The sequence below is a fragment of the Pangasianodon hypophthalmus genome, chromosome 1, assembly GCF_027358585.1.
Source record: "Pangasianodon hypophthalmus isolate fPanHyp1 chromosome 1, fPanHyp1.pri, whole genome shotgun sequence".
NCBI lineage: Eukaryota > Metazoa > Chordata > Actinopteri > Siluriformes > Pangasiidae > Pangasianodon > Pangasianodon hypophthalmus.
In genome coordinates, this window is record NC_069710.1 from 8691260 (window position 1) to 8714877 (window position 23618).

Consider the following 23618-nt stretch of genomic DNA (forward strand, 5'->3'; position numbering starts at 1 on the left):
TTCTGGTTCTAGTAAGGATTCTCGCTGCTGCATTCTGAACTAATTGGAGCTTGTTTATGCACCTACTGGAACAGCCAGACAGTAAGGCATTACAATAATCCCACCTAGAGGTAACAAAAGCATGAACTAATTTTTCTGCATCATGTAGTGACAATATATTTCTTATCTTAGCAACATTTCTGAGATTTCAGATTTCTGAAAGAAATCTATCCTGGTGATATTATCTACATGAGCTTCAAGTGAAAGGAGTCAGTAATCACACCAAGGTCTTTTACTGCTGCACATGATGAAACAGAAAGGCCATCCAGAGTTATTATTATTTTTAGCCACATGTGGTCCTAGTACAAGTACGTCTGTCTTGCCAGAATTAAGTAAAAGAACATTAATAAGCATCCATTGTCTAATGTCCTTTACACTGGCTTTGCTGAAACATACAACTGAGTGTCATCAGCATAACTGTGGAAGCTAATACCATGTTTAATTTAATTTAATTTAACACAAGTAATTTTGCCCGGTGGTAACATATATAAAGAAAAGAGCAGTGGGCCTAAAACAGAACCTTGCGGAACACCAAACTTTACCTTAGTATGCATAGAGAGGACATCATTTACATCTACAAACTGATAACAATCAGTCAAATAAGTCCTGAGCCAGGAGAGGGCCGTTCACTTAACACCTACAACATTTTCTAGTCTATCAAGGAGAATAGCATGATCAATGATATCAAAAGCTGCACTAAGGTCAAGCAACACATGCAAGGAGACACAACCCTGATCAGGGGCCAGTAGTAGGTCATTTACCACTCTAGGTAGTGGCAAAAGCAAGTCGACAAGCATGCCAAGCAAACAATATTGAAACACAGGGTGTGTCTTCAAACTATTTCTTAGTCAAGACTCATGGTTTATGATGTCCAATTTACACAAAGAGCACACTGGATTATCTACTATCACTGGATGATCATACTGTACTAGACTTTTGAGTTTGCAAAACATTGAGGATAACTACTTTGTTAGTTTGAGACATTTATTTTTTGAAAAGGTAGTTGATTCACTGTAGTCTGTCATTGTCCTTCATCTTTATGGATATGTTACATGAACAGTCTCTTCTGGCTTCCTGTTCTTATGAATATGACCTATATTTCTGTCTTTCTCATTATGCAGTGTGACCTTGTGAGTTCTGTATAAATGAGTTCTCTTACTAGCTCTTAGGTCGCCCTGTTTGTATAGCCCATACCAGAATCAGACACTACTGGAGCCAAGGCCAGTGTGCCAGCTCAATCTGGCCACCTGTAGTCAGTTGAGAACATTCAGCTTTACAAAACCACCTGGCAGCCTCTCAGTGCCACTCCAACATGACCCATAATGGGCCCTATGGCTACTCATAACAATAAAGAACAAAAGGAAGAATCAGTTCGGTTTTTTTATTGGTTGGTTCACCTGGCCACTCTGATTGAAGAAAAGTATCACTTCTACTAAAACTTTGTAAATTAATTCGTATTTATTGTTATTTACGTGTATTTCCTGAATACGTTACAAGTTGAATACCAAAATATTGTTTAAAAGCATAGAAAAATCTAAAGTTGAAAAATATCTTAAAATCATAAAGTCTTCAAAAGTCTTCTGCTTTTATGCCTTAACCATGTTCATTATTTAGCCATTTTTATAACAACATGGGTGTAAATTTTATTTGACAGTACCAATCTATCATATTTCATGCTTACCCTATGATCAGCTTTTGGATCCTCTCGTATCTTCACTGTGTGGCGTTTAAACCTCTTTTTGACAAACTGACATTATTTAATGTAGTGATAATTGCTGTAGAGTTATTGTGAATTCAGATATTTGTAAGTGTTCATATTTCGTCTTTCTTTCACTAGGTTAGGACAGCAGGGGGTGGCATTTGTCTTTGGTACATGATGGGTTTCAGTTGCAGGGTTTTCGATTTACATGAACATCTCCAATTTCTCCATGATTCTGAACCATTTAATTAGTGGAGTTCTTTGCTTTGTCTCTCTAGACCCTGCTTTTTTAAGCCCTGTATGTCCTGCTATCTGTTAAACTTTCATATAGTGCTCTGCTTCTCATTCTTCACGTATATGTAGTGTAGCAGTGTAGCAGAACTTGGCATGTCAAGCAGGCATACATCTACATTGTATGTGTCTTGCAGCAGATGTGCATAAGTATCAACCTCACCCTTGGCACACTTGCTGTAAGAAATGTTAAATATTTCTAGTTTGGTTTATGATATAGGTCCTATGTTTAACTAGCATCTACCCTGACAAAGTCATTGGGATTGGATCATCATGGATTTGTTTGGGGCCCACCTACTGTGGGTCCTTAAATATTCTTCCTTTTGCTGTATTCACAAACCTTATGTGCTCAGCTTCTATGAACAGAAGGGGAATCAGTGCTGAATAGGAGAGTTCCTTTTAGCACTGTTTTCCATCCATCCATCAAATGAGAAACTCATTTGGCTTTTGCTAAATTCCATTTACCAATAGGATTAGTCCCATAATTTGACCAAAATTATAAATATGGTTCACTTCTGTTCTCCATATCCATCTCAGTGTTTGTCTCATAATGCCAAGCTCAAGTTCTTATGTCTCTTACTATTTCTAGTATTCTATTTATTGTCAGCAGAATGTGTAATGCACATCTCCTGCACTGGTTTGTATAAGGTTTTCATAAAGTTTGATCATGGAGAATGGTCACTGAACCAAGGAGTTTTCATATAAGTGTGACTCTCCTTCCCTGCGTTCTTCTCTGACGAGGTTGGATGGTAGGGTAAACATGCCAGGCCATGGTGGTTTAAAGATGATTTTGTTGATCAGGCATATCTGGGCTCATAAATCCAGAATACGGGATAGCCAGTGTTAAGCAGCCCACCTTGAAATTCTTTGAAAGATTAACCATTTAAAGTTCCAATTTTCTGGATGGTCTTCTACCTGGTGTGGTAATTCTACATTTCATAATTTGTTTGACCCAGCTCTTGGCCAATCCTATAGTTGGTCAGGTTCATCCTGTTCTTCCAGTTAATAAGACTTTCAGATTCTAATTGTTTATTTGAATGTCTGATGTCTGCAGATCCTGATACCAATTTTAATAAAACTACCTTGTTGTAATCTCATGGTTTGGAAGAGGAGTTTGTCTCATAGATAGACAATTACTTGTGACAGCAGGGGTTTCTTCCCTATAATGGGAAAAGTAATTTTTAGTATTGGTTTACATTTACTAAAGATTCAAAATGAGTCAGTCTGAAGCAGCGATAGCAGTTAAAAAAAAAAAAAGAAGAATCATTCCTATTTACTGTTTCTTTAATAGGTGGCTGTGAATTGGACTTAGCCCGATTCTTTCAGCTCCTGAATGACTTGGGTGGCATGCAGCAGGTGACAGACCTGAAGACGTGGGGCCGTCTCGCTGACCTGCTGGGCATCCCACGCTCTGCACAGGACCGGCTCGCCAAGCTGCAGGAGGCTTACTGCCAATACCTGCTCTCTTATGACTCATTGTCTCTGGCACAGCGAGCTCAATTAGAGAAGGAAGTGCTGGCTGAGAAGGAGAGCCTGGAGAGGAGAAACGGGCCCCTGGAGGGACAGGCAGACATATTGCAACATGCTGCACTGCTCCTACCACGCTGCGAACCCAAGAATGGCCTGGTGAATGGTGCTCTTCACCGGAGTGGTGTACGAGAACGCCTCAGAGAGCTTGACCCCATGGCCAGGAATAGCCGCCAGGGACGGCAGGAGAGAAAAGAAGAAGGTGGCATACTGACCGATCTGCACAAATGCATATACAAGGTGCAGACTCTGTGCTTTTTTTTGTCCATGACTCTCAATTTTTTTTAATAGTATGTGAAATGTGTTTTGCATTCAGGCATTTCAACTGCAACTGTACAGGGCATTTTCAGTCTGTTTTTTTATATGCAGGGGAAATCGTTCTCTCTAACAACTTTCTACCGGGCAGCAAGGAATACCATGAATATGTGTTTCAGCCGGGAGCCAGACACAGCTGAAGTAGAGGTATGTTCTTTTCCACCTTCATGAATCCAAAAGGTTTTGACCCAGCAGAAGCTTACCAAAGGTTTTCCTTTTTTAACTGAAGGGCTTTTACACATAAGCACACTATTTCTGAGGAACCCTTTTCTTTTCCCCTTATTGGCAAGAATTCTGTTTAACTTCTCAATTTTTCTCCATACTCTTTTTCTGTCTTTCTGTAGCAAGAGTACTGGAGACTTGTAGAAGAAAAAGAATGCCATGTTGCAGTGCACTGTGGGCGAGTGGATACAAAGACTCATGGGAGTGGATTTCCTGTGAGCAAGTCTGAGCCATTTTCAAAGTAAGACCCTGTATCAATTATGTTATACGATATCAAAACTATTGTTTAAGTATTACTGTTTAGAAATTTTTGTATTAAAAAAATCCTAAATACACTTACAGTTGCCTGCAGAAGTTTGCATACCAGTAGGAAAAGGAGATGATGACAAAAACATTTTATACCAACAAGACATTTAGTGTGATGTTCCTTGTGATAATGAAAGGAATGAAAATGATAGTAAAATGGAAGGTTACATACACTATTTGACCAAAAGTTTCTGGACACCTGAATCACAGGTGTGTAGGCTTCACACCTATATGTGGACTTTCCCCAAACTATTTCCAGAAAGTTGGAAGCGCACAATTGTATACAATTTCTTTTGTATGCTGTAGCATTACAGATTCCCTTCACTGGAACTAAGGGGCCCAAACATGTTCCACCATGACAGTGCCCCTGTGCAAAAAATGAGCTCCAAGAAAACATGGTTTGCCAAGGTTGGTGTGGAAGAACTAGATTGGTCTACACAGAACCATTGACCTCAACCCTACTGAACAACTTTGGGATGAACTGGAATCCCGACTGCACCCCAGGCCTCCTCACCCAGCATCAGTGCCTGACCTAACTAATACTCTTTTGGCTGAATGAGCACAAATCCCCACAGACACATTCCAAACTCTAGTGAAATGCCTTCTCAGAAGAGTGGAGGTTATTATAACAGCAAAGGTGGAGTAAATCTGGAATGAGATGGTTAACAAGCACATACAGGTGTCATGGTCAGGTGTCCACAAACTTTTGGCCATATAGTGTATGTAACCGTGGTTCTTCGACTGAGTGGAGGACCGCCAGAGCAGTTTAATGAGCAAGCCAGAGGCGAGGGTGGCAAGGAAAAACTCCCTGAGACGATATGAGGAAGAAACCTTGAGAGGAACCAGACTCTAAACCCATCCTCATATGGGTGACAATGGATAGTGCAATTATACATAAATCCCATCTATATGGACAAATAGTGCAATTGTGTAACCAGGAAGTTACAGTTTTCGCATGAAGTCTGTTTTGTTGAACCTATTCACTGTCCACTGATGGAGACCTGAGTGCAAAACTGCTTGTGGCAACCTCAGCCCCAAAGACTGCAGGAACTGCTTGTGGCAACCGCAGCCCCACAGCAATCGCAGTCCCAAGCCATCACAGTACAACTGCCCATATAACCACAGTCCAAAGCCCCAAGCAGCACTAATCCCCCGCAGGATCACAGATATCTCAGGAGTAGCATGTGTAAAAGCACACCTGAACACTATGCTTTTCAGCTAAAACAGCCAATACATGAATAAAATTCAACTGGCTGACAAGCAAAATCCCTAAACTACAAAGGACAAGGGATGCATATTTGCCTGTTTTTTTTTTTTTTTTTTATGCCGTTAGCATGTAGCCGTCTTGTCCACGGACGTGAACTAGTTTTTTTGTGATAGATTTCTGTTTTTTTTTTTCTCTCTCTGGCTGCTTGGATTTTCTTGTAAGCAATGTTGGCACCTCTGAGAATTATTCAGTGTGCTGATATTGTATTCCCGGGGTCTTCAATCTTAACTGCAAAAGTTTTCATTCCAAACAGGAGCCACACCTGCCATACTTCCAGAGCTTGTTCACCCACTAAAATCACTTGTGATTTATGCCACCCTGGTGGTTGATGTATAACACCACAGGGGTATTGTCGGTCCACATTGGTAAATGGGACTTTTTTAGGGGTTACTGAAAATGTTGTAATACTAACCAAAGATTCAAAGATGTTGATATGCTGATGTCTCATTTTTTTCAGCTTCTTTTCGCTTTGAGGTTTTACCACATCCCCTAAGGGAGAACACGTAAGACCATACCTTGAAGCAGAAAGTGCATGCTCAGGGCCTTTCAGGAGTTGTTGGGACTGTTTGCACAGCAGCCAATCGACCAGATAGGGATGTACAGGACAGGCACAGGCATTGCAGGACCTCTATGGCAGTTCTCACATATTTTGTGATCACCGAAACCCAAAGGGAAGAACCTGAATTGATATGTGGTTATGAATCAATCATGTTTGTTCATGGCTTGCATCACATCTGGTATATGTAGCATATAGAACTAGTTGTTTTAGATATTTTAGTCTCTTTGAGCTAAAATGGGGCGTATTCCACCTACTTTTTTGCAGTCAGAAAATATCTCTGAAAAAACACAGTCAATCTTTCTGTTCCATGTATGATTTTTATTGTAGTAGAAACAGCACTTCCGCAATGAGTATAACCAGTTGGCTTGGATATGGCACCACTGAGGGATGGACCCAACAATGGCATTTGAGCCAGTGATTCGCACCCTGTCGATATGACTCCGTAGCTTAAAGTACTGTCTGTACTGTCTAGCTTGGAATGCACATATGAGCCCCATTACTGAAATTGGTACACTGTTGAATAGCCCTAGCATGGGTGCATATACAACGACATGGATTAATCACTTGTAAAAATATACTGGATGGAGGGTCCAGCTTTCACTTTTCAGGCAGCCTTAACACCAGTTTTCAGTCTATTCAGTGTCAGTGCTATGCTGTGATCCTGTTTTGCACTCTGATCTTCAGACTGCTTCAGTGGTGAGCTACCAGCACTCTCTGCTGACGTGGTCATCAAGTTCAGAGAATGAAATGCAGCCACTGTCAGGTTCTGTCCTTTATGTGACACAGCCGTATTAGGCACCCCTGGGCTCCATACTTCAGTGTGCTGTTGCAGTGTTGCAAACAGCTCTTGCTATTGGCCAGTGCCCGCTGCCAGCTGTTCTTTATTGGATTCCAGCACAGTAAAAGGTCTTACTCCTTTTACAGCCAAGTCTTCTGCCCACTTCTGTTCCTGGTGCTGAGTTCACAGTGGGCTCCTCTGCCATACCTGCTGCTTGCTTCACTCCTCGTTACAGCTGTGCAATGCCAGAGAAAGAGGCAAGGACCGTTTATAGGCTACACACAACAGATTGTGGTCATGACTTTGCTATTTGTACTTAGCACAGAAATGACCAAATGGGGATACTCCACTAGATCCAAAGGAAACTGCTTTGGCAGTTCACAACATTTGGTTCTTTTGAAAAGGACTAATTCAAGATATACAGTCAGGTCCATAAGTATTTGGACAGTGACACCATTTTTTTTGACACAAACTTTAATTTAAGGGGTTTAACAAAAATATTCCATTAACCCTCCAGGAATTGCAGCCATTTTTTTACATAGTCCCTCCATTTTCACAGGCTTGAAAGTAATTGGGGTTAGGTAACTGATAAGCAGTTTCACATTTCAAAAGTTTTGGAGTTGATTTGATGCGTTGAATTGGCATTTGGTAGCTGTTCATGGGAATTCTCAATAGGCGGTCCAAAGAGGTGTTGATGCAAGTGAAGGAGGCCATCATTAGGCTGAAAAAAAAACAGAACTATCGGGGAGATAGCAAAAGCTTAAGAAGTGGCCAAATCAACAATTTGGTTCATTCTTAAAGAGAAGGAAAGCACTGGCGAGCTCAGCAAAACCAAAAGGCCTGGAAGGCCACGGAAAACAACTAAAGTGGATGATTGCAGAATTCTTTCCTTGTTGAAGAAAAACCTAACATCTAGCCAAGTCAAGAACACTCTGGAGAAGGTAGGTTTATCATTGTCAAAGTCTACAATCAAGAGATGCCTTCATGAATGTAAATACATATGGTTTACCTCAAGATGCAAACCACTGGTAACACTCAAGAACAGAAAGGCCATATTAGACTTTGCTTAAAAAAAAACTCTAAAAAAAAAAATAAAAAGTTTTGTCCTGATGGAAGAATACCTTGTACCAGAATGATGGGAAGAGAAGAGGATGGAAAAGGAAAGGAAAGGCTCATGATCCAAAGCATACCACATCATCTGTCAAACATGTTATGGCATGGGCATGTATGGCTACCAATGGAACTGGGTCACTGGTGTTTAATGATGATGTGATTGCTGGTAGAAGTAGCAGGATGAATTCTGAAGCGTATAGAGTTATACTTTCTGCTAAGATTCAGTCAAGTGCTGCAAAACCGATAGGACGGCGGTTCACAGTACAGATGGATAATGACCCAAAACATACCATGAACGCAACTGAAGAGCTTCTTAAGGCAAAGAAATTAGATGTTCTTGAATGTCAGATTACCTCAAGGGAGGAAACTCATGATGTCCATGGGTTACAGACTTCAGGCAGTCATTGATTGAAAAGGATTTGCATCCAAGTATTAAAAAATAATCCTAATATTTATGATTGTTAGTTTATCCAATTATGTTTGAGCCTGTGAAAATGGAGGGACTCTGTAAGAAGGAAAAAAAAAAGTTAATGAACAGTTAATGCAATATTTTTGTTAAATCCCTTGAATTAAAGCTGAAAGTCAACACTTTTATCATATCTTGATTGCTTGATTTCAAATCCATTGTGGTGGTTGTACAGAGGCAAAATTACGAAAATTGTGTCACTGTCCAAATACTTATGGACCTGGCTGTATTTGTTGATTTTTACTGTATGTTTTACGTTGTTGTCTTGCTGCAGGATACATCTACATTTAATTTCTGTATATGGCATTCTTGGTAGGCTTATTAATTGTAGCTTAATTGTAAAATAGATGACCGATACTTGTATTGATATAAAAACATGCATGTTAATATGATTTCTTGCTTTACCTTCCATCAAGTAAATATGTTGGCTCTGTAGTCCTTGATCACCTGGAGTGATCTTAATACTTTTGTAGAAAGGTTTCTGTCATGTTATTTATTTCATAACGTATTTCATACTCAACACTTTTCACTTTGCCAGGCATGGATGGAATCTTACTGTGCTTTCCAATAACTCAGGATCCATCTTGCGTCACCTTGGTGCTGTGCCAGGTTAGACTGATTTTCCTGACCATTTAACACATTTCAAATCTCTTTAGTACTTTAATTTACAATGTTGGTCTCTTTACAGTAAGCATTGTCACTAAAATCATGTTCTAGTTTTACATTTTTGTCTTCTAAGATATGTTTTCATCATTCTTTTCCATGAGTAATGTTTTTAGAGTATATAAGGGCATACAACTACAGTAAATCACTAGCAGAATCTAATAGATTGTGTGCTGATTAGTTGTTTATGTTTGTAAGCAGGAGTGACCATCCCCTGGCTGAATATAGGCATGGTGTTTTCTACCTCATGTTGGTCCAGGGACCAGAACAGCCTTCCATACATAGATTATCTACACACTGGTGCTGATTGCATTTGGTAAGTGCTTAAAGACCTCATATTTTTAGCTTTTTGTTTGTTTGTTTCATTTAAATATCTCTCTTTCTCCACTGGTGTGAAGTTCTTGCACCCACCACCTTCTTTGCAGTGGGTGTGGAAAGAAGCTGCCCAGAACTGCCTGAGTTTTCCCCATTTTTACAGCTTACAGTTACTGGTCATGTAATTTATCACATAATAATTACAAATTTAAAAAAATGCTATACAATATACCATTATTAATCAAAATTAGTGATTATTATTTGTTGTTCTCTGTCTGAGAGCAGTTTGGACATGCATTTAAGTAATGTTATAAATCGATCTGTTCTAATGAACAGTTGAGGTTACATGACACCTGAAGCTCCTGCTAAACAGGTCATGACTTTTTCCCCCATTACCCCTGGGTGCATCAGTTTCTCTTTCATCAGTCAATATTTTGACATAAGAAAAGGCTTTTCTTATGGTTGCAGAATTACAGCTGTCGTATGTTTATGTTGACATCTGGCTGTAAATTGTGTTTAAAAAATGTGTTTTACACAATACCCTCTGAAAGTATTGGAACGGCAAGGCCAATTCTTGTGACAATTTTTGGGGCTATACACTAAAGACATTTGTGTTTTGAGGTTAATATGACACACTAGATCATGTAGATGATAGAAATATTGTGAGAACTGAAAAACCCAAAAACAACAGTCAGTGTCATCTCCAGACAACAGTCTCCACAGGGCAGGGGGTGAAGGTACCACAATCCACTGTGGAGAAAGAAAGGATCTGCTCATGATCCAAAACATACAAGCTCATGGGTCAAGCATGGTGGTAGGTTGTGTCATGGCTTGGGCTTGCATGGCTGCTTCTGGAATGGGCTCACTAATCTTTGTTGATGATGTAACTCATGTTGGTAATAGCAGAATGAATTCAGAAGTCTTTCTGCCAATTTACAGAGAAATGCATGCAATGTAATTGTGAGGAGCTTCATCTTGCAGCAAGACAATGACCCAAAACACACTGCGAACACAACAACAAAGGACTTCATCAGGGGTAAAAAAGTGGAAGGTTTTAAACTGGCCAAGTCAATCACTAGATGTTAACCCAATTGAGCATGCATTTCACCTCCTGAAGAGGAGACTGACGGAAAGCAACCCCCCAAAACAAACAGAAGAAAGAACAGTTTGGTGATGTCAGTCGGTCACCGGCTTGATGCAGTTATTGCAAGCAAAGGATATGCAACCAAATATTAAGTGTTAGTTAAATTAATGTACTTTAAGTCTAACACAAGTTTAACACATCTAGATGTAAATATCAGGAAATGAAATCTGAAATTCTGATCTGTCATCTTGTATCCTCAGACAAATGCAAATGTCCCCTGTGTTTAGCAAAAACCAAAGAATTGGCCTTGCTGTTTCAATACTTTTGGAGCATGAAAGAATGACAGATGAAATCCCATCATGAAGAATGAAATTAAGGATTCTTATTCTCATCACTGCTATGCAGTCGAAAATTCAGTTGGAGGAAAAAAATGTGGAAAATATGTGAAGAAAAACATTTGACTATCTGGTCTCAGCAATAGGTAGAGCTGATGCACATACATTTGTACATGTTAATGATCACTAGCGATGTCTTTTGCAGGTACTGTATTCCTGCCGATGAGATGTCAAAACTTGACAAAGTAGTTCACACACTGCTGCAGGCCAATGGAACCCCCGGGCTCGAGATGCTGGAGAAGAACATTATGGTAAGATGGTGATTATATTTTTACTGAAGAGAAGAGAACATTGTGGTGAACTGTTAACAATCTGATAATATCTTTCTTAACACAGATCTCTCCAGAGGTGCTACGTCGAGAAGGGGTGAAGGTGCACCGGACGGTGCAGCAGAGTGGCCAGTTCATGGTGTGTTTCCCTGGGACCTTCGTGTCCAAGGTGTGTTGTGGCTATAGTGTGTCTGAGACAGTGCATTTTGCCACAGCTGAGTGGATGAAGTTGGGCTATGAGGCAGCGAAGGTGAGTGTCTCTCTTAAAGAGGAAAAGAGAACAGCTTTTAGCAAGTAAGCCAAGTTATTCTAGTTTCCCCCCTTTTTTATGTGGGTGTGAATGACGTCCTGCTTTTTCTGCCTCGCCATTTTGTGATTTTTTTTTCCTCTGCAGGACTTGAAGAGAAGGCGCATAGAGGAACCGTTTTCCACAGAGAAACTGCTCTGCCAGATCGTCATGTCTGAACCCAGACAGGAAAACAAACATCTTCTGAATGCAGCTTCCTCACTTGTTGTAGATCTCAGGTGGGTTAAAGTGTCAGCCCAGGAAACTTTTAATTTTCTACTATGTATACAATATTGTGCAAAGTCTTAGGCACATATAAAGAAATGCTGTAAAAAATAATTTAATTCCCTTTAAAAATAATGAAAGTAAATGTTTTCTATACATAAAATCTACTATAAATAGCAGTAATCAGTAATAAACTAATCTTCTAATCATTTTAGTCAAAAGGGGGCGCTACAGAGAGCCCCCTCCACACCTTTTGCCTACGCCTAACGGCTGCCAACTCTGACGTGTGTGCTGACTTTCATGAAATTTTAAGCATGCTAAGAGCCTCAAAACACCTGAATATACAAAGAAAAGAATATTAAAGTTTAATGCGTTACCACGGCAACACTATTTAAGTCAATAATTTATTTATATCAAGAATCCTTTTACAATTTTACATCAGCCATGTCTCGACATTACTCTGACCAAGTTTGAAGCGAATTGGGTAAATATACGAAGACTATTTAAAAGTCTGTTGTAAGCCACACACTTCCTGCTGCCAGCTGGTGGCGCTATGTCCGTGACTCAAAATAGCCACATCTATGTGATCAGCCCCTGTGACCAAACATATAGCTCAAGTTTGATCTAAATCACTCAATGCATGCAGAAGATATCAGACACTTCCTGGTACCATTTTTTGATCATAAATTTATTGCCTCGCCATGGCGAAACTGTTCAAGATATCAAAAATCCTTTCACAATTTAGCATCCTCAATGTCTTGGCATAATGTTGACCAAGTGACAATCACATGAATCCTCTAGGAAGAGTATTTAAAAGTTCACTGCATGCACTGAACCTTGTAATAAATAAATAAATAAAGCTGCAAGCAGCATTTTTAGGAGCCAAGTACCCAGACTCGGTGAGCCACACATTCAAAGACACGCTACAATTGTTGCCTAAGCAATCACAGGAAAGCAGAGCCATAACTTTAGGCAAAGGGATTCGAGAGTGATTTGTAGTTTCACTCATGATGTGTATGTTTTGACCACAGACACTGGTGGAATTCTCTGACTGTAGGAGGAAAGGTCTAGATTAACAAATGGGCAGCAGGGTGGAATTGCTGCAGCATTGTTCAGACAGGTGTCAAGATGATGTGAGCCAAATTTGGTGAAGATTGGACAAAATTTGGAGGAGGAGTAGCAAAAATGGCAGTTAGCTGTTTGGCAGGAAGTACACTTGAATTTTAGATGTTGTTGTGTGTTCACTTCTGCATACGCCAGGGAATTATAGGAAAATTGAACTGTGAATTTATTACAAACTCTTCAAATGATATAAGGAAAAAAATGAAAGTAGTTACAGTTCTTGACCACAAGGTCACAAAACGTCTTGGGTACATTCAGGGCATGGTCCTGATGATACTTATCAAGTTTCGTGATGATATGTATATGCATTGCTTAGATACACCCTCACATCCTGTTTTTTGCATTTGCCAGCGCATCACAGGAGAATGGGTTTGAATATCAAAATTCAATTGATAACTTTTGTTCAGACAGGTCTCAAGATGATGTGAGCTGAATGTGGTGAAGATTGGACAAAATTTGGAAGAAAATTTTTAGCATGTCATTGTAACTTTTGACCAGTAGGTGGCGCGGGCATGAAATTCGTTGCATAGCCTCGGCTCATGGTCCTGAAGATGCCTACCAAGTTTTGTTTCAGTGCACAAAGTTATTGCTGATCTATAGCCTCACTTCCTGTTTGGCGGCTTCGCCATCAGATTACGGACAAGTCATTTGCAATATTCAAAATTCTTTTGATAACTTTGGTGAGACTTGCCAGTGGCGCTTTCACAACTTTTTACTAGACGGTTCTATGGGCTGCCATAGACACCCTATCCAGAAGAAGAAGAAGCAGAATAATAATAATAAAAAACATATACAGACATGGACAAATTTGTTGGTACCCTTACAGCACATTGAAACAATGCTTCATTCCTCCTGAAAAGCGATGAAATTAAAAGCAATTGTCTCATGTATACCTGCACAACTTTGGTATGTCATAGAGTAAAGCAAAGAAAGTGTGAAAAGAGATAAATTATTGCTTATTCTACAAAGATATTCTAAAATGTCCTGGACAGATTTGTTGGTACCTCTAGTAAAGATTATAAATATTCAGATTATATATTATCATATTTCAAGCTAACAGTTTTCTTTAATTAGTATCACACATGCCTTCAGTCTTGTAATCAGTCATTCAGCCTATTTTCATTGGAGAAGTAGTCACTCTGCTGTTTGGTATCATCATGTATACCACATTGAACATGGACAAGAGAAAGCAAAGGAGACTGTTGTCTGAGGAGATCAGAAAGAAAATTATTGACAAGCATGTTAAAGGTATAGGCTATAAGACCATCTCAAAGTAGCTTGATGTTCCTGTGACTACATTTGTCAATACTATTAAGAAGTTATGGTCCATGGGACTGTAGCCAATCTCCCTGGACGTGGCTGCAAGAGGAAAATCATTCCCAGATTGAACAGAAGGATAGTGCAAAAGGTAGACAAAGAGCCAAGGAAAACTTCCAAAGAGATACAAGCTGAACTCCAAGGTCAAGGTACATCAGTGTCTTGTTGAGCGACAGTGGGCACAGTGGAAGATCCAGGAGGACTCTACTGTTGACAGACTCTACTGTTGACAGAAAAAGTCCAGACTGGAATTTTATTTTGACAAGCCATAATGCTTCTGGCAGAATGTCCTTTGCCACATCAGCTCTATGTTCACAGATGAAAAATGAAGCTTTCAAAGAAAAGAACACCATACCTACTATGAAACATGGAGGAGGCTCAGTCATGTGGCTAATTTGCTGCATCTGGCATGGGGTGCCTTGAATCTGTGCAGGGTACAATAAAATCTCAAGACTATCAAGGCATTCTGGAATGAAACATACTGCCCAGTGTCAGAAAGCTGTCTCAGTTGCAAGTCATGGTTCCTCCGACAGGATAAAGACCCAAAACCCACAGCTAAAAGCATCCAAGAATGGCTAAGAACAAAACATTGGACTATTCTGAAGTGGCCTTCTATGAGCCCTGATCTGAATCCTATTGAACATCTATGGAATCAGTGGAGCTGAAACATGCAGTCTGGAGAAGGCAAACTTCAAACCTGAGACAGCTGGAGCAGTTTGCTCAGGAAGAGTGGGACAAACTACCTGTTGCCAGGTGCAGAAGTCTCACCGAGAGCTACAGATACTCTAAAGGTTGTGCAACAAAATATTAGGTTAAGGGTCCCATCATTTTTGTCCATGACATTTTCATTTGTTTTATCATTTAAAATATTCTGTTGAATCAAAAATCAAAAGCAAAGTCTGATTTTTTAAAAAATATGGAATAAACAAGGATGGATGCCAATTACTTTTGTCAGTTTCAAGTTATTTCAGAGAAAATTGTGGGTTCTTCTTTTTTCGTGGAGGGGTACCAACAAATTTGTCCATATCTATAACAAAAGGGTGCCTCTGCATATTCGGTGCTTGGCCCCCTAATAATAATAAGAAATATAGCTACAAGCAATGATAACGGGCCCAAGCATTACAGTGCCATCGTCGCCCAGTGAGTGCATAGTGAAGCGAGCGCTGTAGAATAACTTGTTTTTCCGCTGATCTGTTAGGTTAGTGTGACAAGCAGGAGGGAGGGGCCAGGCTGTGAGGATACACATTAGTTGGCTAATCAGTGGGAGAGAGGGATAAAAGAGTGGCTGGAGACGCCAAGGGGGAGAGAGAGATGCACGCGTGTTTTATGTTTTGTTTATGTTCTGTTTAAACGTGATTTGATGATTAAACGTTACGTTTGAGTTCACTTGGTTCCCGCCTCCTCCTTGCCTGTTGTTGAATTTGTTTCAGGTTGTGCACTTTTCACAAAATCCAAAATGGCAGACTTCCTGTTGGGCGGAGCTAATGATTGTCAATGAGAAAGTTGATTGAGTCGATGAGAAGAAAGTGTGTACTTAGTTTCATACATCTATGTGCAAGTATATACGATATATGCACCAAGTTTATGTATCATGTACTAGAGGTCTTCTCTGGTCCTAAAATCCATACCCAACCCGAATCACTTCTTACCCGAACCCAACGTGCATAAATTAATTTTTTAAAAGAAAAACCCGACCTGAGACAGACCCGATGAAATTAGACCTGAGTCCAACCCGACGGCATTTATTTTCGAACCCGACTGGACCAGAATGTAAACGGCATTGACGTCAAATGCCAATATTTTCTTTGCAATAGGCTGTAAATACATTGCTTAGTGCAGATACAGTATTTGCACCTCAGTATTGTAGTACATTAAAAAACAGTATGCAATAATAACATATTGAGTGTAAATTATTTGGGACAAAAGCCCTCTATATACACCTTCCCCTTAAACCTAATAAACACTTTATTATTAAATACCCGTGAGGCACTTTATTTCCTCTTTTTGAATAGTTCGTTCATTTATATTAAAAATAAACACCTTTCTGATCTGATAGCCTATGTGATGGGAAAAGGGAGAAGAACGAGTTCGGCAAAAGAAGGAAGGTAACTCGGTCGGTCGCGTCAAAAGTTGATGTCACGCGCCTTACGCACTACGCCAATACGCGTATGACGTCTTTTGTATTGTTGTCTATCACAACCAGACATTGGTTCGCAGGGTGCAAAAAGCCTCAACAAGGTGGGCTGTTTATTGTAAATAGACACTCCGTTAAAGGGATCAGGTCTGATCGGGTCCATTTGGAAAAAGCACATTTATTTTAAATTACCTGAGACCCGAGGCAACTAATACCGAACCTGACCCGTGCCCGAGGCACTCGTCGAAGTTTTGGACCCGATCCCGCTCGGGTCTCGGGTTGGACCTCGGGTTTTCGGATCCAAGTGGACCCGTGAAGACCTCTACCATGTACCTATCACACCCATGTGCTACCCTTTGCCGGGGCCTAGTGGCCGACGACTATGACATGCAAAATTTCATTAGTTTTTGAGCATGTTAAGGGCCCCAAAAGCCCCCGAAACCTTGAATAAATAAATAAATAAACAAACAAACAATCCTTAAGAAAACAATAGGGCCCTATGCACTTTCAGTGCTTGGGCCCTAAAAAATGTATCAGTATAGTCTCAGGTACACATAAGGAAATTGGTTGGTAAGTTTTTCTGAGCATCATGGAGAATCTGCCATAGTTCCTCTGTTTTTTCAGGTAAAACCTGACAGACTTCGTTATGTTATGTCTGAAAAGTGGTGTTTTACTTAATGTTACTTTTTTTTTTTTAATTTTTCTTCACTTGGCTACTCTTACATCGGTGGTGAAATAATCAATGATTCATTCAGTGAGGTCTGTTGGCTAAAAATCTTTTTATTAGGTCCTTCACACATTTTAAAACTTAGAGTGCAGGAGCAATGCAAAAATTTTCATAGCTGGTGTCTGATTACAAACTGAACATATCAGGCTTTTGTACACTATGGCATGCAGTTTATCCAACAACTTGATAAAAGCAGGACATTCTTTGCAGGTTTTCCCAGACTACCCCACAAATATATATTCCATGCGGGGGGAAAAAAAAAAAACTATGAAATGCAGTCTCTGTGGCATCTCCAATTCCACATAAATGCAGTGACAAGATTCATCATTCATGCAGTGTTCCCTATAGCATTTACACTATAAATCAGTGTCATTAATGTGTTTGATTAAAAGCTTATCATTCCTCCATTTCCTGATGACAGTAAGTGCTAAAAGTGAGCTTCTCTCTTCTCTGTCTCTTCTGTTTTTCTATAAACAGGGACACAGAGATTAGCCAGCGGCGGCAGCTTTTTAATGCCGGTCTCAGGCTTTCTGCCCGTTATGGAAACCAGCCTGATGGCCAGTTTCCCACAGAGAGGAAGAAAACGCACCGCACCAGGCTGAGCGAAGACATGGCTGACCGACGCTGCCAGGTGTGCCAGCACCTCTGCTACCTCTCCATGGTGAGTTTGCATATTATATACCAGCTCAGCAGGATCTTTCTAGGAAGAAATAGTCATTGAGGGCAACATTACATCACCTAAGAGCATTTCTTTTAGCTGTGAAGGCTGATTTAAGCTTCCTTTTGAACAGGCTTTAGAAGCCTATGGAATGTTGGAAAAAGTACTTCAGGGAGGGAGAGCTGAGGCAATTTGGGCTCTCTGAAACAGAAGTGTGTGATCACGGTGGCCAGCTCTGCAGCGACTCTGCTACTGTGTGTTTATTTAACATTTATGGACAGAGTCTCAGATGTCAGACCTTTGTAACAGTCAGTAAGTTTCCCAACACAGGAAAGTCTTCAGGGCAGATTTAGCTCCTTCTGGTTTCTCAGTTCCATGATAAGTAGTTTTTTTTGTCTTATTGAAATCAAGGGAGAGAAAAAAGAGAGTCTGGTTAGCAAGTAACTGTTTAATAGCTGTTTATTTCTTAGCTATAAATATTTAGATCGTGTTCCTCAGGTGAGGTGTTCCTCAAACTGCAACATCCTCATATTTGTTGAAGTTTAACCAGACAACACTACAATGTATGCTTGTCACCTGTTTACCACTTTATCTGCAAAAAGCCAAAAAGCTCATGCTGTTCTGAACAAGCCATGAACATTCCAGGTTTTCTGCAGGACAGTTCAGTTCTCAGAAGCATAAACCAGGCTATTGAACTCACAAAGGGAGATGATGATATCTAGGGGGAGAGTCCAAGTGTTCAGAGAAAATGCTAAAGTGTGCAGCACTTTGGGCTTGCAGCATCTTCTAAAGCTCAGGCATAGTTATGTCCAGCTATAGTTATGAGATGCCTAGTTAGGCCTGTCTCCAGAATAATTTCCAGAATGAAGTCTGTGCTCTCTGCTTCAGCTTTGTCACACGTTATCCATACTCATGATTTTTTTTTTTTTTTTCCAAACCAGGTGGTTCATGAAAGTGATAATGTAGTGTTCTGTCTGGAGTGCGCTCTTCGCTACATTCAGAAGCGCAGGTCCCCTCGAGGTCTGAAAATGATGTTTCGTTACACTGAGGTATGTCTACTGGTATGTAATACTGTTCGCCTGTGATAGTACAGAAATAAATACGTATTAATTATTTTTATTATTAATGAACTGACTCGTGGTTTACTGATAACACCCAGTAGTACATGAAGACGTGATAATGATCATGTTTGTGAATTTCATGTTTTGTGTTATTCTTAACATTTCTCAATTCCTGAGATCCAAAACATACTTAAAGCAGCCAAAGTCAGGCTAAAATGGGCTTTAATAATGACTGGATTGATGAAAATGATTATATTGATGCACAGAGTGAGTTTGGATGTCAGGAGTGGACAAATCGTAAATCCATTAGCTATCCCATCAGGCAAGTAAATGCTCCAGTGAGCTGCCCAGTCTCATGTCTTGGTTACCGGCTAACTTACAGGTTAATGTAATTTAACCATACTTAAATGGAATTTGGAAAATGGAATTGGAATTTAAGTATGGCGAGCAAGTTATCTAGTTAAATGCATTAATGCAGACTAATGGAAATAAGTAAATGCTCACAGTGTTGAGGAGCAGAAGATTCTGTACAGCCATAGTCCTCATCCTGTCCTGATTACTATCGTCACTGACATGCTGTAAGTTGAGGTGTATGACGGTTTTGCAGTGCACTGTTCAGTATTTTGCTCAGATTCACCACTGTTGCCACATCCCAGTGTGTTGCCTAAGTGTGTTAGTCAGTTTTTTTTAAATTAGTAAAAATAGTTAGGAAGAGAAGAGAGAAGAGAAAGCCTTTATTATGACATATACATGCTCAGTACAGTGAAATCGTATTTTTTATTTTATTTTTTTTTTTAGAGAGGGTTAAGGGCTTTGTTCAAGGGCTCGACAGTGGAAGCAGCAGTCAGTGAGTAGTGCACACTGTTAGTGTCTCACTCCACCATGAAATACGAAGCAATTGGAATGTGTTACATTACATACATATCCAATATTAATTGGCTTGTGAAAGTCAAAAGGGCATTTTTTTCTTCCTTTGGTTGGTAGATGGGTAACCGCCTTCTCGAAGCCAACTAAGAAATAAAAACAAATAGCCCGGACACACAGGCTGCGGCACCTGGGCTAGTGAGTTGTCCACCCCTGGTTTATGATACATTAACAGTATTAGGAAAAGTAGACATAGTGTGCTGCATTCACCTCCCATCACACTGAACTTTACGTCAAATACACTGTCTGTACTTTCTCTTTTACTGCAGGAGCAACTCAGCAGTTTGGTAAATCAGGTGTGCGGGAAAACATCTGAAAGGGCTGGGGATAAGCGGAAAGCGGCTTATCCCAGTATGCCACCAGCAAAACGAAGTCCCCGAAACAAGAGCCCAAACCAGGCCTCGCTCTCACGCTCTGCCTCGAAAAACACCAAACTGTCTTGACCAAACTGTTAAACCATTCCCTCGTTCCTGACGTCACAATTCGTGCTGGCGCTCCAGTTCACTCCAGTTCCATTTCACTTGGCATGTCCCTACTACGTTTGTACCATCATGGCGGCAAGATACTAAAAACACAGTTAAAAGTGTAACATGATGTTGTTACGGGGCACTTTTATACCAGGTATGCATAGTTACTAGCAGGAGGCATTAAAATGAACTGAATGTATGGGAAGTAAACACACACACACACACACACACACACACTAAGTAGTAAGGAAAGCAGTTGTTGGGGACATCTGAGTGAGACTGAGGAGCCCGATCACACAGAAATCTTTTTGCACTAGTACGGAGATTGCGGTTTTTTTAGAGTATTTTTGAGTTGTTTCAGCGTTCAATTTAAATATAAATATACATAAATATGAATATATCCTATACTGTACCATTTGTGTTGAACTGGTGCTGTAGTGTCAAATCTTCCATAAGGCCTTCCAGGCTGTTTCTCTTGCGCTCACCCATGTGGATAGTTTTATTTAAGGTCAAAGACCAACATGTATGATCAAGCCCCCTTTAATGTCAGATACAATAAACAATAGTTATTAGCAGCCTGAAATACTGAGATATATATATATATATATATATATATATATATATATATATATATATATATATATATATATATATATATATATATACACATATAAAACACTTTTTTTCTCCCTGTGGTATATGAAGGCGTGTGATTCTGATCTTGTTAGTGGATTTTTTTACTGCACATTTTCTGCTGGGCAACTCAAAGGTCTTGCTAATGCATTTGGACTCATTTTCAAAGCACATTTTGAGGCCTTTTTCCAAACGAAATTCAATCTGAAATAAGCTACTTTGATAAAAGCTATATTGAGAGTGATGCCCAGAGTAGTTTGTACCTATATTTTAAGCAATTAGAGCTATTGAAATAGTTAAAGAAGCACTTTCCCTTTTCACCATTAAGTCTTGTTCCTCTGGTTCAGTCTTTGTGATTGGTGATTAGTGTCCCCCTTTACCATGTAGAATACTCCCTCCTTTACAGAGAATATGCTTTTGTTTACATAGAATAAATATTATAACATTAGAGTCTAATGCAAATGTCTCAAAATGTTTATATGCCAATAAATTCTGTCACCTAAAATAAAGCCTTTTGAGAGAAAGGTGTATAAGAGTTTGGATGAGGAAACCAAGATGAAGAAAAAGCCTTATTCCCCTGTTGCTTTCTTCGTCTCTATGAGTTTAGATGTTCACAGGGTTGCTGTTGTAACATATGAAAAGAAAGTGCTGCTTAATCACTGAATAAGTACGTAATAGTGGTGAGCCCTAGTTTTTTAGCTTTACTTTTTTATTCAAAGGGAAAAAAATCTTTTACCATGTAGTAGCTTACCATAATGCACTGACTGTAATGAAGTCCCGTAGTCCTGCCTAGTTGTCCTCCTCTTCAAAAAGACTGGTGTTTGAGCATAGTATAACTGAACAGTGTTTCCAAACAAATGTGGTTGTAAACTTTTTTATGGCCTTAAAATGTTTTCGATCACTTTTCCCTGTTTTCTACCGTAAAATTCTTGCTTGGCTTACTTTTTATTTATAAGCGTTGATTCTCAGTCTTCAATCTTCTAGTGTTGTTTTGGTTACTGGCCTTTTTTACTTTTCAGGTTTGTATAATTTTGTTGTAATAAACAAATCACTGTCAATCCTTCAAAACTGTTATGTTTTTATGTCTAATATGTTTGTGAGTGTGCTCAATAATAATAGTAATAATAATAATAATAATAATCATCATCATCATCATCAATCATCATCAATCATCTAGCTTTTACACACTTTTAAACAGTATTACACTAGAGCTAGACAGAACTGGAGTTGACCCTGAATCTAAGTTGTGTTGATAATTGATTATATGACATATTTATAGACACTGCAAAATACCCTCAGTCTCCTCATGTTTATATTCAGTTTAGGCAGCAAAGTCATTGCCATTCAGAAGGCAGAATAAATCTACTGTTGTACATGGTGTTTTTAACACATTACTATGCAACATTGCCTGCATAAGTCCCACACTGAATGTTCTGTAAAAGTGAGACAGACAGGACGTTCACTTTGATTAGACCAGCTGGAGAATACATTTACAGATGGGGGTTTACTGTCTGCCTCACTGCTAACAATATCTTTATGGTTTGATTATGGTTTTACTGTTTGAAACCATAATGTTTATTGCCAGAGGTAATTTCCATTGTGAAATACAATATAACTAGAGGAATTAAGCAGGCAGGTATATGTATGTAATTTTATAGTTAGTTAGCTATATGCAGTATATGGCCAACAGTATATGGACACCTGACCATCAAACCCATATGTGGGTCTTCACCAAACTGTTGCCACAAAGCTGGAAGAGTTATATAGAATGTCTTTGTATGCTGTAGCATTACAAATTCCCTTCACTGGAACTAAGAGGCCCAACCCTGTTCCAGCCTGACAATGCCCCTGTGCGCCTCAACCCCACTGAATGCCTTTGGAATTAATTGGAACACGCCTGACATCAGTGCCTGACCTCACTAATGCTCTTGTAGCAGAAAGCGTAAATCCCTACAGCCATGCTCCAAAATCTGGTGGAAAGCCTTCTCAGATGAGTGGAGGTTATTATAACAGCAAAGAGGGACTAAATCTGGAATGAGAGCTTTAAAAAGCAGGTGGTCAGGTGTCCACAAACTTGTGACCATATACTGTAGGTGAAATTTTTTTATTATTGTATGCCTATTTTCATTTCAATCCTAGCAGGAAGAGAAGAAGAAAATTACCACAAAAACTCTAGCATATTGGCGGTGGATGGGACAGCTCAATGCTAACAGTATAAATGAAACACATAGTGGATGAACTGATATTTAACTGCAATGTGCAGAAATGATAGGATTTTACAAGAAGCCAGCGGTGTGTATAAGCATACTTTATATAACTTTTAAAAAATTAAAGTGCCTATCCATTCTGCAGTCCAGCTGCACATAAACTGTTTACAGCTGCAGTGCAAGTGTAGTCAATTATTCATCTTTCATATCCAGTGCCTTTCCCCTTCAGCTTTTCCAGCAGGACAATTTTACTCACATTTGCTCTGACCACTGCTTTAGCTGAAAAACCTATAGCTGTGGCAAGGAGTCAAAAATCATAAATGCTACAGCTAAACCATAATGTTGGCAACTCTGTATTTATAAACACTGGATACCATTGCTCAGGCTTTCTGCTGAGTCTTCATGTTGCCATCCAGTTTGTAAACGACATAATGGATCTGTAAAAAGAACTGGCTGTTAGTTCTCATTTATTTCTTAATTTCTCTCTGCTTTCCTATCACTCAAGTTTCCATGACTGACTTCATCTCTTTCCAGAGTCTAGCAGTGCTG

At 39.6% G+C, this 23618-nt stretch overlaps 1 protein-coding gene across 2 annotated transcripts in view; it reads left to right on the top strand.

Annotated features, from left to right (window-relative positions):
* jarid2a (jumonji, AT rich interactive domain 2a) overlaps window positions 1-23504 on the top strand; it is a 60971-nt gene extending 37467 nt beyond the window's left edge. The window contains exons 8-18 of one of the 2 annotated variants that reach the window (XM_053237882.1): window positions 3321-3796; window positions 3926-4018; window positions 4216-4334; window positions 9121-9191; window positions 9447-9561; window positions 11185-11290; window positions 11376-11477; window positions 11703-11833; window positions 17597-17780; window positions 18719-18826; window positions 20032-23504. In XM_053237882.1, coding sequence (XP_053093857.1) covers window positions 3321-3796; window positions 3926-4018; window positions 4216-4334; window positions 9121-9191; window positions 9447-9561; window positions 11185-11290; window positions 11376-11477; window positions 11703-11833; window positions 17597-17780; window positions 18719-18826; window positions 20032-20205 — 1679 coding nt within the window. In that variant the 3' untranslated portion in view covers window positions 20206-23504. Of the gene's footprint in view, window positions 1-3320; window positions 3797-3925; window positions 4019-4215; window positions 4335-9120; window positions 9192-9446; window positions 9562-11184; window positions 11291-11375; window positions 11559-11702; window positions 11834-17596; window positions 17781-18718; window positions 18827-20031 lie in introns of both variants that reach the window. The other variant, XM_026913733.3, reaches the window with a different exon arrangement.
* Window positions 23505-23618: the final 114 nt, after the last annotated feature.